General features: G+C 47.8%; 1 protein-coding gene across 3 annotated transcripts in view; it reads right to left on the bottom strand.

Moving 5' to 3' along the window:
• NARS2 (asparaginyl-tRNA synthetase 2, mitochondrial) overlaps positions 1–14,672 on the bottom strand; it is a 61,774-nt gene that overhangs the window by 19,934 nt on the left and 27,168 nt on the right. For all 3 annotated transcript variants that reach the window (XM_080613146.1, XM_080613147.1, XM_080613148.1), the window contains one exon: positions 4,473–4,605. In XM_080613146.1, the coding sequence (XP_080469272.1) occupies positions 4,473–4,605 (133 nt within the window). The remainder of the gene's footprint in view (positions 1–4,472; positions 4,606–14,672) is intronic.

The raw sequence follows: 14,672 nt of genomic DNA, 5'->3' as shown, positions 1-14,672 counted from the left end.
CTCCAGAGCAGAGCTGCTCCAGCCCTCGCAGCATCTTTGTAGAATGGGTCCAGTTTGTATGGAAATCTCTGGATTCACTGGAGCCATTGCTCCTCCAGTCCTGAACTGAAAGTCCAAGGTCTCCACACTCATCTGTCCTCTGAGATGCCGGCTGCCCCTCTCTCCTCCTCTCTTCAGTGCTGTGTCTTGTAGCTGTATTTGTAGGTCGTCATCTTCACAGTATCACAGTATCACAGTATGTTAGAGATTGGAAGGGACCTCAAAAGATCATCTAGTCCAATCCCCCTGCCAGAGCAGGAACACCTAGATAAGGTTACACAGGAATGTGTCCAGGCGGGTCTTGAATGTCTTGGCAGCGCACTGGATTTAAAGTATCCCACTTCACTCAGGACACTACTGGGGTCTCAAATAGGCCATACATGCAGACGTTATTGAATTCAAACACACATACAAACCCATGTTAAAAACCACATTATTTAGGCTGCAAAATTAGGAAATGCCAGAAGGAAGTTTTCCTGAGGGCATTTTTAGGAGTTTATGGATAGCATTAGTCTTCCTTGACAAGGTCACATCCTAGCAGCATTGTCTCTTTAAGAGGTGTACAATACATCTCTTTAAGATGAAGAATACAATTTAACACCCAGTATTTGAGCTCTGTCCTGAGGGCAGAAGTATTGTCTTCCACTGGTTATGTACTTCATCAAAATTAGTCTGCTGTCATTACAGCCCAATGACATGGAGCATTATTACCTCCATTTACAGACGGGATTCGAGGCATGAAATGAAGCTGCAATAGTGCTGAACTTGGGCGTCTGTTTCAGGGCACCTCAGATCTGAAACACAGGTGTGGGTTGATTCCCAAAGCAGTTTGCACTCGGAGTATTTTCTGTCTTCAGTGCCAAGGCAAAGGCAGTTGAGCAAATCTGACTGCAGGCTCCAGGGAACAAACACTAGTAAGCATGTGGAAAGGATTTGTTCCAAGTGCCTTGCACAGCGCTCTATAGGGACATCTGGGTATCTGCAGGGCTACAGGTTCCTTCTATGAAGTGGCATCCAGCAGCCATAGCTGACACTCTCTGTTCCCTAACCTCCATCAGCATTTACTGTTCAGCTTCAATGGCCTGTGAAGGAGTGGTCTGACAGACAAGACTCTCCTTCCTTTAATGACAACAGTCCATTTTATAAGGGCCTGTAGGGCCAGGCCAAGGGGAATGGCTTGAACCTGCCAGAGGGGAGACTGAGATGAGCTCTTAGGCAGAAGCTCTTCCCTGTGAGGGTGCTGAGGCCCTGGCACAGGGTGCCCAGAGAAGCTGTGGCTGCCCCATCCCTGGCAGTGTTCAAGGCCAGGTTGGACACAGGGGCTCGGAGCAAGCTGCTCTAATGGAAGGTGTCCCTGCCCGTGGCAAGGGTTGGAACTGGATGAGCTTTAAGGTCCCTTCCAACCCAAACCATTCTCTGATTCGATCAGGGGACTGGAGCACCTCCTGTATGAAGAGAGGCTGAGAAAGTTGGGGCTGTTCAGCTTGGAGAAGAGAAGCTTCGTGGAGACCTCAGAGCAGCTTCCAGTATCTGAAGGGGGCTTACAAGGATGCTGGGGAGGGACTCTTCATCAGGGACTGCAGTGACAGGACAAGGGGTAACGGGTTCAAACTGAAACAGGGGAAGTTTAGATTGGATATAAGGAAGAAATTCTTTACTGTGAGGGTGCTGAGGCACTGGAATAGGTTGCCCAGGGAAGTTGTGAATGCTCCATCCTTGGTGGTGTTCAAGGCCAGGTTGGATGAGGCCTTGGGTGCCATGGTTTAGTGTGAGGTGTCCCTGCCCATGGCAGGGGGGTTGGAACTGGATGATCTTAAGGTCCTTTCCAACCCGAACTATTCTATGATTCTATGATACTGTCTTAACCTGATCTTTGTGTAACTCTCTTCTCTTTCTCATTCAGTTTGAGAGAGAAGTGCCTTAGGGGAACCTGACTCGACTGTTCTGGAAGAGGCCACAGAGGCCTCTTCTGAGATACACTCACATAAACCCTGTGCCCTGAATTACTAACACTGTCACCCAGCCATGCAGGGTTGAGTACTACACTGAGCACATGGGACTTTCCACAGAAAGTATTGTGAAACCAGCACCATGAGTTTAAGCTTCTTTGCAGCACTAAAACACATTTTGGCACAAAACACACATTTAGACTGCATGATCAAGACACATGAGACTTCACAGGAATTGTGTTACTAATTTAGGAATAACTGAGCACTATTCCAGGCTTATTACGGTGGGGGAAAAAAGGCCCTTGCTCCAAGATACCAGGCCCTTTGCTCCCAAATACATGTAACTTTGTTATTAACTCTTCCTTTCCCTTTTATTTTGTAAGGAAACGTGTCTTTTGGAGCTTTGGCTGAGAGAAAGCTCTCAAGCCAGCGAATGGCAAACATGCACCTCTTCATAGTAAGGCTCTTCTTTCATGGTGTATAAGCACACACCTCACAGAGCATTCCCAGCACACTGACTTGCTGCAGTTAAGAGGTATTCAGTGCAAATGTTGAATACCAGTTTTAAAACTCAAGTTTTAAACAATCCGGCTCTTATGTGAGGACAAAGTTCAGATGCTCGCCCTGGCCAAGAGCCCCCGAGGCTCTCAACTGGGTGTTCCACACTGAACAAAGAATATAGAGATGACGACAAACCAAGTGCCCAAGGGGCCGATCCATGAGAGAGCACTGAATTTAGGTCAGTGATGAGGGGAAAGAGAAACTTCAGTTTCAGGCTTTAGAGCAGCTGTCAGGTTTGTTTTGTTTTGAAGGAGAGATTGCCCAATGGTTTAAAAATAAGGGAAACGGGAACTCCACTTCTGCAAATGAGAACAGCACAGAAGTAAGTGTGTTGCAATGCAAGCTCGCTATGAGGAATACAAAACGATGGCTGCTGGGAGGCTTTCTGCTATAGGGTAAGATTTTGGAACAGAGGGAAGAACAGAAAGAGAAGAGCACAAGCAGAGACTTCACAAGCTCTTTAGCAACAACAAAAGCCAAGCCAAGGAGGGAAGTTCCTCCTTTCCCTACAATAAAAGCCCTACACAGTCCAGAACAGTTCTCAAATCTAACTCTCTGAATTGTCTGAACTGGCTATCTGCACTTTAAAAATGCAAGAAATGAGGGTTCTCAGCACAAAAGTACAGATACACAGAAACAGTACTGAAAGAGGGGAGACTGAGATGAGCTCTTAGGCAGAAGCTCTTCCCTGTGAGGGTGCTGAGGCGCTGGCACCGGGTGCCCAGAGAAGCTGTGGCTGCCCCATCCCTGGCAGCGTTCAAGGCCAGGTTGGACACAGGGGCTTGGAGCAAGCTGCTCCAGTGGAAGGTGTCCCTGCCCGTGGCAGGGGTTGGAACTGGATGAGCTTCAAGGTCTCCTTCAACACAAACAAGTCTGTGACTCTAAGATTCTATATCTTAATGATGTGTTCAAAGGCTCAAAGGGAAGATCCTGCTTATTATACTAGATAAAGGCAGTAAAGACTTCAATCAGCTCCTGATCACCTAGAGAAATGGGGCTCAGGAAGCATAAATGCAGACTTATGCTGAGCTCTAAGAATACACAAAGTTGTCCTGGGGAAAAGGAGAAAGAAGAGAAAGAATGGGATGCTATGAATGAACACAGATTCCCAGCAGGTCAGCCCACACAGCCCATTGCCATCCAGACACCCAAGATGCAGAAGCAGCACACACAAGGGATAGAGGATGCTCAGGCCATACTGACTCAGCAGCCTGTATATGATCCAGGCTGAAGAAACCAACACGTGGATGTTCTTTTTTACAGTGCCTCAGGTCTTTTTCTTTTTAAGGCTGTTTCTCCAATAGCTTCCCAAGGAGCTTATCTGATATATGAGAGCATGTGGATGTTTACTTACAAGTCCTACTGGGCACAAGCTGGCTTGTGCTGAGACTAGTAAAATGCATTAGCATCCATCATGAGGTTAAACTGCAACCAAGAGGTCAATCCTGAAAAACCAAAAGCTGACTGACTAAGGATTTCCTTCAGTCCTCTGCTAAAGCCACAGTGAATAGTGTATGCCAGGAACTGCTGTTTCTGCTTCAGATTTCAATGTGGGTTTCAAGGAGCTCCTTCCAAGCACATCCAGGGACACACTGCATAGATACTGCTCACTCACTGGAGAGATGCTGAAGAGTTGGAAGGGGAGAGTGCCACTTTCATTAGCACCTTTACACATTTCCTGGCAACACAGCAACTGTGCAGCCTCCCATTCAGATGAGGGCTGTGTTTGCACCTATCTCTTCCTTTTCAAATTCCCTCTGTGGCTTCACTTCTGCTGAGCAAACCCTGATCCTTGGGAAGCCTCTTTGCAACCTCTACACAAGGCGAAAGGAGCCATGACCTCAACTGAGGACCAGAAACACAGCTCAGGGAGGAAGAAGCAGCTCTGGCACTGGTCCTGTGCAGACAACTTGGAGTGCTCACCTGCATGATGTCTTGAAGGCTCTCAGTGAAGGACAGCTCAGCCTCCACCATATAGAACTCTGCCAGATGCCGGCGACTCTGTGAGTTCTCCGCTCGAAACGTCGGGCCAAAGGTGAACACACGGGTAAAAGCCCTGCAAGCAACAGGAAACAGGTAGGTCAGGCCCAGCACACAGGTGAGTCTGTTAGAAAGCCCTCAGGTTTCTTCCAGGAGACAGGAGCACTCATGTTTCTGTTTCATCTTTGACCAGTTTAATGGCACTGCTGGGTATGCCGCTGTTAAGCTCCTTCGTCCAGGGATGGAGAGGGGTTATTCACACCTCTCCATGACTCAGGGAGGTTGCACAAACCCTATTCAGCTTTCACTTAACACCATTCATGCTCAAAGAGCTTTCTGTAGCTGTGTAGGAATAAACAATGCTGCTCTGCAGAACTACATCACTGGAGAAGCACCCAGGCATTGCACCAATCGGGCTCCCCTTGTCCAGGCCCGTTTTTGGCTGCAAGGTCTGACCTTTATGGGTGCTGTGACATCCCAAAGCTCAGCAAACCAGAGAGGGTCCTGCTACGGGTGTTAGCACTGAGAGGTGGCTGGGGAAGGTCCCAGGATGGATGCACGGTGTATGGCCTGCAGTCCCCCTCTAGTGGCAAGCCCAAAGCTTTTTGCTGAAAGAGCCTTCCAGATAAAGAACTGGGCTCCTTCCACACAACTCAAAACGCTTCAGCTAAAAGATGCTCCTACTGCAGAGCACACATTTGGGATATCACGTTATGCAGAAGCAACCAATGCATTTCCTATTACGAAGCTATTTCTCCAGCAGCCTTCTGGGGACTCTATTTAAACACATCCTCTCTTGTTCTGCAGCCACATCATGCTGTATTACACAGGATACAAAAAGCTTCCTTGACTCTCCACTTCCTTGGTAAGAAACCTTCCTATCAACAGCAACACACCTTTCAAAGGTTTAGTTTTGCTGTGGGGAAGCCACACTCCAAGCAATACCTTTTACACTGTGGGGCTCTGAGCACTTGGGCTCCTGGACATCCTCAAGCCAGTGAGAGCTTCCCAAAGAGAGTCAGCTGTGTTTCCCCTCATGCTGCATGGGAAGCAAACCAGATGAGAGAGTGATCTGCTTCACAAAAACCATGGACCGGGCAGCTGCTGTCTCTGGGTACATCTTTAACTTGACATTATTATAGCTGAAGGCAGCGTGTAGGAGCGAAAGAACCTGATCAGTAGAGATTAAGCACAGTTTAACACGCATGAAAGGCTGCGTGCTAATTGCTGGGGTTGGCATTTGACTCGCATCTTGCTCTGCAAGGTTTCAGCTGAACGAGGATGTTCACTGGAGTTTCTGCACAGGCTCATTTTGTTCAACTGAAGTTTAAATAAACACCACCACAAAAAGCAGCGTTTTCCCTTTACCCCTGATGGAGGCATCTGCACCGCAAATAAAGGAACACACACATTCTGCTTCTCTCATCTGTTCCCTCATGTCACATGATGGCTAAAGGTTATGATCCAGAGAAACAGAACTTTCTTTTTCCTTGAGTTTCTAGTAGTAAACACACCAGAGGAAAGTGCCAGGTCAAGCCTGAATACGTAATGTGCCGGTAGGTTTCCCTTCCCCATGGGCTCTGCTTTCCCTGCTCCAACAAACACACTTTCTGTCTCTGCTTTGTTCCAACACCTGCACTCTCTCACACATGACCACAGCACCTACGATGCTCACCACATTTAAGGCAAGTATCTTTCCTCAAGCATCATTTTCAGTTGCCTCTTCTCCCTCTGCTGCCCTTCTCTCTTGCTGGGATGTCACTATAAACTTCTGCCGTCACTTGATCATCCTCCTTCAAGCTGCCCTTTGCTGTAGTGTCTACAAAACCTCAGCAGTGTTTAGATAAGTGACGTACCGAGACTATTACTCACTGCACAGGTCACTATTATCTCATCAGCTCCTTGTGCTCCCCCATCTGGAGCCATCTGTTGTCTTGGGTCACACAGAAACCCACGTCCTTCCTCACAAGGCCCTGCTGGTTTGTTTTTCAGTTTTCCATGTTCCTACAGCACCTGGCACAACAAGGTCTTGGATCCAAAGCTTAAGAGCCTCAACTGCTATAGCAATACAAACAACAAACATGACACAATGAGTCACTGGCCAAAATTGTTCAATATCACTTTTGCTTGCCAGGCCACAGAGATTTGCCTGCAGTGGGAAACAGGAGATGCAGGTTCTTCTGCTACCTGTGCCCAGGTTTTAGGCTTTGCTGAAACATTCCAATCTGAGGCTCTTCAGTTAAAGAATTTCCCCTAAATAAATAAGAAACAACTGTGACTGGGCCAGGACTGGACACAAGACATAAACATGTTGAAAAGCTTGCAATTGCTGAAGTACCCACTCGGGTCTGCTCGGTTTGATGTGCAGGTCTCTAAGGTCTCGCTGATATGAAGCCCTTGATGCAACACTCGAAAGTAAAGTGTGCTACCAGCTACCTTGCAGGAGATCCTGTCCCACAGAGCTACAGGATTGAGTGAGACACACGTTTCTCACAGATCTTAGGAAAACTGGGGCTGTTCAGCCTGGAGAAGAGAAGCTGCGTGGAGACCTCAGAGCAGCTTCCAGTGTCTGAAGGGGGCTACAGGGTTGCTGGAGAGGGACTCTTCATCAGGGACTGTAGTGATAGGACAAGGGGTGATGGGTTCAAACTGAAACAGGGGAAGTTCAGGGTAGATATAAGGCAGAAGCTCTTCCCTGTGAGGGTGCTGAGGCGCTGGCCCAGGGTGCCCAGAGAAGCTGTGGCTGCCCCATCCCTGGCAGTGTTCAAGGCCAGGCTGGATGAGGCTTGGAGCAACCTGGTCCAGTGGAAGATGTTCCTGCCTATGGCAGGGGCGTTGGAACTGGATGAGCTTTCAGGTCCCTTCCAATCCAAACCAGTCTGGGATTCTATGATTCTCAGAGGCTGTTCAGGCATGGCATTGACATTTCAGTGACTACAGGTTACTATGGCAGATGAGAGTCTCCAGCAATGCTCCTTGTGAGCACTTTGAACTGGTTCTCATTTCCTACTGACTAACAACCCAAGCATGATGACTAGTTATCTTCCAAGGGGCTTGCTGACTGCAAGATATCCGAAAGTAATGAAAAATAAAGCCCTTATTGCTCCCAAGATGTCAACCATGGTCAAACACTTCACAGTCACGGATCGATTTTGTGCTGTGAGAATAAAGCCTCTCTGTGCCTAAGATGGAGCTTTTGGGGAGGACAAGTGCAGAACAACTCCCATAGGAACTGATTTCAGTCTTTTCTCAGCAACAGGCATCCCGTGAGGACCAATCTTTCTAACTTGTACACTGAGTACCACCTACGTGTACAAAAATGAACCATCAGCACCGCAACTTCATGGACTATCCCAAGATGCTCAACAACAGCAAGGGTAAGGGCCCTGGGATAGCCTGTACAGAACCTCACATCATTGGTGTAGGGCTGAATTTGGCTGGAAAGAAGGAAACAAACCCCAAACAAATAAAGCCCAAACCCACATCTACAGGGAGAGGAGGAACTATTCATTGCTGAGGCAAATTGTAAAGGGAAAAAGATAGATACAAATAACTGTGAGAACCTCACCACAATCCTGGGACCCTGGCAAAGGGAAACTAGCCAGATGTCATGCTGGCAAAGTGATCAAAGGAGTGCTGTAAATTCAAGTCATGTGGTCATGGCAGTGTAGCACTGATCAGAGGCCTGGACATAACAGAGAAAGAGCCAAAAATACACACAGGCCCTGTTATCAACTCTAAGCGTGAACAGTTAGTTTTCATCCAGGCATCACACACTGTTTACTGTCCTCTGCCATTCCAGACATCAAGCAAATGCATGCTACACAAATCCGACCTTTATTTGTAATTCATCTGCTACTAAAAAACGTATCAGTGATTTGATATGCTTCTGTATCACACTGAGCATGTATAAACACATTAGAGAAGAGGGATGGGAGCTGACTCCAGCTCCGATTTCTATGTACAGAGGGCAAAAGCAGCCACTCTGTTCTGTGTGCATTCAGCACCTAGCACAATGGAGTCTCAGTCCAGGACTATGACTCTGATGCTCTCCGATGCAAATAATCAATCATTTAACATTCCCAGACCTCTGCAAGACTTCCAGCATTCAAAAAAAACTTGAAACCTCTGCCTTAAGGATCCAAAAGTGCCTAGGTCAGATGGGGTTGTGTGCACTCAAGAGTCTTTGAAATACACCAGTAGTGCTAATTCCTCATCTCCAACAAAAGCACATACACACAAGTGGGGAAAAAAGCAAGCCCAATAATCTGTTGAGCTCTTTTCCTTAGCCATTCCAGGCAGAGCAGTAATGTCTGCAACACTGTCCTTGTACGTGCTAGCAAAGAAGACAAGAGAGGCTTTGAAAGGAGACCCTTTGCAGCTCAGCTTCCCCCAGATCAGAGCTCTGGACAGCAAGGCCGAGTGCATTTATGCTGTTCACAGGCACTGCCAGGGTCGACACCAGGAGAAGGCACAGAGCTGCTTAATTAATTGCTCCCTTTCTGGGGCTCTGTTTTGCTCTGCCCAGTTCTCTGGGAAAATCTGAGAGCTTAATGGGGAGGCCAAGAGAATACCCACAGCGCTCCTTCCGATGAGCTGAAATGCTGCACAAGGCAGGGCTCCATCCTGCAAAATGGGTTTAAACTTACACAGCGGAAGTTCAGGTTGGATATAAGGAAGAAGTTCTTTACTGTGAGGGTGCTGAGGCCCTGGAAAAGGTTGCCCAGAGAAGTGGTAAATGCTCCATCCCTAGCAGCATTCAAGGCCAGGTTGGACAGAGCCTTGGGTGCCATGGTTTAGTGTGAGGTGTCCCTGCTCATGGCAAGGGGTTGGAACTGGATGATCTTAAGGTCCTTTCCAATCCAAACCATTCTATGATGCTATGAAAACGCTGAGCTTGCCTGCTCCAGCCCAGTGAAGGGATTAGCCACCTTCCAGGTACAGGCTCACAAGAGTCTCTCTGGATGCAGACAGCAGTGCTTGGATGCATTGCTAGAGCACAGCATCCTCTGCATGGATGATCACTTGATGGAGGCTCATTCTTGCACTGGCTGAGTTTGTGATCCCCACCCTGTGAACAGGAAGGGAGAAACTTCCCCCTTCTCACCCTTATTTCACACACTACTAAACCCCTTTTCAGAAGCAGCTCCTCTCCCCTTTTGAGAGCTTTACACCACGCAGAACGGAAGCTCATTTCATTTGAACTCTTCGACAATTCATTACTGAGGCAGTGATAGAAACCAATAGAGAAGTATAAAGGAGCTGGGCCCAAAGCTGCTCAAAATCACTCTGTTAATTAAACTCACACAGTGTTTGTAGGCTCGAGCATCTCTGCCTTTTTACACTGCAATCCCAATATAATTAATTGTACTGAAAGTTCCCAAGCCAGGAATGGATTGTGCTCCTTTTCTGAGCCAGGACTCCATGCTGCTACCAGGGTAATAAAGACTTATTTGTGCTGTCGAACCAAGGGGATAGAACTCAGAGCAAGGCTATTAATCAAGAAGATGCAATCCCTGCACAGCCAGCTCACAGCCTATGCCAAGGTCACACCACATTGTAGTGACACAGCTGGAGGCAGAAGCTGCTTGTTCTGACTCAGGGTTAAGAACTAAACCACACCAGCACACTCTATCCATTTGTAGGGTGCCCGCCTGCTCACCCCACAATACAGGTGTCTGCATAAACATAAGTGCAGTGATTACTCCGACAAGGTCTGCAGTGAAGAGATCAGCTGAAAGTGGTGCCAACTCTTAGGTACAGTGTGTTCCCCCCACATCATCCTTCACCAACCTCCCAATCACGCACACAAATGTAGATGAAGAAGAGAAGGCTCCTGAAGGAGAGACCTTAGAGCAGCTCCAGTGCCTAAAGGGGCTGCAGGAAACCTGAAGAGAGGCTTTGGACAAGGGCCTGTAGGGACAGGCCAAGGAGAATGGCTTTAACCTGCCAGAGGGGAGACTGAGATGAGCTCTTAGGCAGAAGCTCTTCCCTGTGAGGGTGCTGAGGCGCTGGCCCAGGGTGCCCAGAGAAGCTGTGGCTGCCCCATCCCTGGCAGTGTTCAAGGCCAGGTTGGACACAGGGGCTTGGAGCAAGCTGCTCTAGGGGAAGGTGTCCTTGCTGTGGGAGGGGTTGGAACTCGATGAGCTTTAAGGTCTTTTCCAACACAAACCAGTCTGGGATTCTATGAAACAGTAGCTTGTAACGCAAGGACAAAATGACACATGATGTCAGCAGAGGAGGAAAGGAGAGCAAGGTGACCCTAAAGCCCAGGAGCTCAGCTTTGTCAGCCACATTTTCCTTTCCCCCAGGAAGGGAACAAATTAATAAAGTGAGCCATCTGATTTAATTCTGCTCTGATCTAGCATGACTGTATTCATTTGGAGCATGGAGGACCTACCTGCTCCATCGACATAAGTAGATGACTTCGCTTTGCTGCCAGGAGACACCAGTTGGCTGCAGTGCTCGAGCCCAGTACAACTGGGATTGCTCAGCGATGCTGAAATTTGCACGTTCGAAGATGTTCTGGCCCCATGCACAAAACCACAAGCACACAGACAACAATTCAAACATACTGATCCAATACCTCCAGGGTCTAGTTTTTGGAAGAGCTGGAAGCCCAGAGCTCCTAATACTGCCAGTGAGGCACAGGTACCAAGCAGTTTGGAGAAGAGAAAGAACATTTTACATCATTGAGCTGGGTAGATTGTGCTAAAATAAAACTTCAGAGTTGGACAGAGATACCTGTTTTTCAGCCTCAGTGTAAAAATAATACTCCCATTACTATTGTTGGGTGGCTTAGATTTTGCACAATAAAAATCATAGAATAGTTTGGGTTGGAGGGGACCTTAAAACTCACCCAGTTCCAACCCCCTGCCGTGGGCAGGGACACCTTCCACTAGAGCAGGTTGCTCCAAGCCCCTGTGTCCAACCTGGCCTTGAACACTGCCAGGGATGGGGCAGCCACAGCTTCTCTGAGCACCCTGGGCCAGCGCCTCAGCACCCTCACAGGGAAGAGCTTCTGCCTTATATCTAACCTGAACTTCCCCTGTTTCAGTTTGAACCCATCACCCCTTGTCCTGTCACTACAGTCCCTGATGAAGAGTCCCTCCCCAGCATCCTTGTAGGCCCCCTTCAGACACTGGAAGCTGCTCTGAGGTCTCCACGCAGCTTCTCTTCTCCAGGCTGAACAGCCCCAACTTTCTCAGCCTGGCTCCATACAGGAGCTGCTCCAGCCCCTGAGCATCCTCGTGGCCTCCTCTGGACTCGCTCCAACAGCTCCATGTCCTTATGTTGAGGACACCAGAACTGCACACAATGCTCCAAGTGGGGCTGAAAAGGCAGTTGGGGGATTCAATTTCATACAGCAAAAAGGGGTTTAAAAGATTCCTCACTGAACATGCCACCTCTGTCTGCCCCCTGAGGATGTGAGATGAGAAAAGCTGCATCTTGATATGGACTGTTACAGTAGTGTGTGAGGCTTAGGCCCGGGCAGCAGAGCTGGTGTGCTGTGTGCTAAGGTTTCAACTCGTGCTGCAATGAGATGGGACTGTGCTTCCTTTTGTAAGCAGCCAAAAATAAATACATAAATTAAAAGAAAAAAAGATGCTGTCTAAGTTCCCAGACAGGGATTGGGAAGTGCCAACTTCCCCGCCAGCCAGTCAGGCTGAAGCAATGCAGCAGTTTCCCTTATTGTAACCTCCAATGAGTCCCACCATGCCTGCAAGGTCTTGTGCAAAGCATCATCCTCCTGCCACGCTCCAGGACCAGCTCTCACCCTGCCACATCCTCTGCTCCAGCTTCAGCAGCAAGAAAAGGAGAAGATGGGACAAGGATCCCACCCAGGTCATCCACCTCTGCCTGAATATAATGCAGGCACATCTGAGTTATTAACAATGTGACCTATATATCATAACTATCTGGCAAAGCACCTGCATTTTCTTTATTAAACCTCACAGCACACGTAGACACTGAGGTGTTGGTTTACAGACGGCAGGAGAAGAGGGGAAAATGGAGACAAAGGAAATAGTTACTCAGAGCCATACAGTGTCTTCTGCCCTAGGCTCAAAGATCTCATCAACCTGCGTCCAGTGCCCTTTCATGTGACACTGCTGTATTTTATTCTCAGTGGAGTCTTCTTTTGTCCTAGTTTTGGTATTGTTCTTTCTAATTAAAGTGAATACCCCAACCAATTTTTGATGTTTTACATAATAATAAACGTATTATTTGTTATATAATAATAAACACTAACAGAACTCAAGTTGGGCTGATGAAAGCCATCGGAGTACTTAAGCATGTTTTCAAATAACCATTCCCCACAGCCCAATTAGCAGAGAACTTCTACAAAAGGAGTAATACAAAATGTTTCACAGCTTTAAATAAAACAGGCAGCAAAGATGTTTTTGAAATCTCAGTCATCCCAGGGACTCCTATTTTAAACCACAAGAATACATTAACCAACATGGAGAGGGGGAAGACACAATTGGGTTAAACCTTTGTCCTTTCAGAGCTCAAAAAACATTTCCTCCAGAAATTGCATTATAATACCTACAAATAGGATTTTTTTAATGGATTTGTTTTTCAGATGGGCACTGCATCCACAAACTCTGTAAATATGAATCACAGCAAGAAACTGCATCAGAGTGTGCATTATGGCACACGGAGAGTCACAGTTCAGGCAACTTAAAAAGTTCAGGTGCAGTTACTTAAACTCTCCAAGGCCTCAAATTAGAATCCCAGACTGGTTTAGGCTGAAGGGACCTTAAAGCTCATCCAGCTCCAACCCCTGCCACGGGCAGGGACACCTTCCACTAGAGCAGCTTGCTCCAAGCCCCTGTGTCCAACCTGGCCTTGAACACTGCCAGGGATGGGGCAGCCACAGCTTCTCTGGGCACCCTGGGCCAGCGCCTCAGCACCCTCACAGGGAAGAGCTTCTGCCTAAGAGCTCATCTCAGTCTCCCCTCGGGCAGGTTCAAGCCATTCCCCTTCGCCTGTCCCTACAGGCCCTTGTCCAAAGCCCATCTCCAGGTTTCCTGCAGCCCCTTTAGGCACTGGAGCTGCTCTCAGGTCTCCCCTTCAGGAGCCTTCTCTTCTCCAGGCTGACCCAGCCCAGCTCTCTCAGCCTGGCTCCAGAGCAGAGCTGCTCCAGCCCTCGCAGCATCTCTGTGGCTTCCTCTAGACTCGCTCCAACAGCTCCACATCCCTCTTGTGTTTAGGGCTCCGGAGCTGAGACTATAAAAGTCCTGACTGTAAAAATCAAGTGCAGGTAGCAGCAGCAGAAGAGGCTTTACATTCATCTGGTGACAGGTGGCATCAGCTGAAATTCTTAGTCCTTTTTTCACATGTTTCTATTAAAACACAGAGCATACAGCCTGAGACACTGCTAGGATTGCATTCAGCCCTTCACGCATGGATCCCAAGGACATGACTGAACTACAGATACTCTGAGCCCACTCACCATGCTTCACAGAATCACAGAATGGTTTGGGTTAGAAAAGACCTTACAATCATCCAATTCCAACCCCCTGCCATGGGCAGGGACACCTCACACTAAACCATGTCACCTAAGGCTCTGTCCGACCTGGCCTTGAACACTGCCAGGGATGGAGCATTCACAGCTTCTCTGGGTAAAGGAATTACCTGTTTCCCCTCCCAAAAAACCAGAGGAGGGGTAAGGACCAACAGCGTATCTATGAGAACTGCAATCTCTACCCAGCCTAAGTGACCCTAAGCTGAGGGTTGCACCTACCAAGTTCATGTACTTGGCCTCTTAGTAACACAGAATCATTATCAATCCCTGCAGCAGTCATGAACCAGACTGAAGCCTGTGGTAACTGATTAAAACCAGACATGTCCCAGTTGCTTTTTATAGCTCCCATTAAGTGTCAGCCTAATTAATGGAAGTTAGTGCTAATTATAAGAGTCTGCGTCGTGAGTCAGCCTCAACCAAACGTTGTGCAAGAAATGTCAGAGGGGCTTTTTTTTATTTCCAGGCATCCAAGATAAATAATTACACTTATTTTTGTTACTTCTTAGCAACAGGAATGTTATACAACTGGACATCATTCCTGCAGCTGCATTCAGAAGGATTTCAAATGCTACAATGGAGAGCAAATATTTGCTTAAAGACAATGCAATCTGTTC

This window comes from Psittacula echo (assembly GCF_963264785.1).
Source record: "Psittacula echo genome assembly, chromosome: 3".
Taxonomy (NCBI): Eukaryota; Metazoa; Chordata; class Aves; order Psittaciformes; family Psittacidae; genus Psittacula; species Psittacula echo.
Note: the sequence above shows the minus strand (reverse complement) of the source record. Positions and strands in the feature narration are given on the sequence as shown.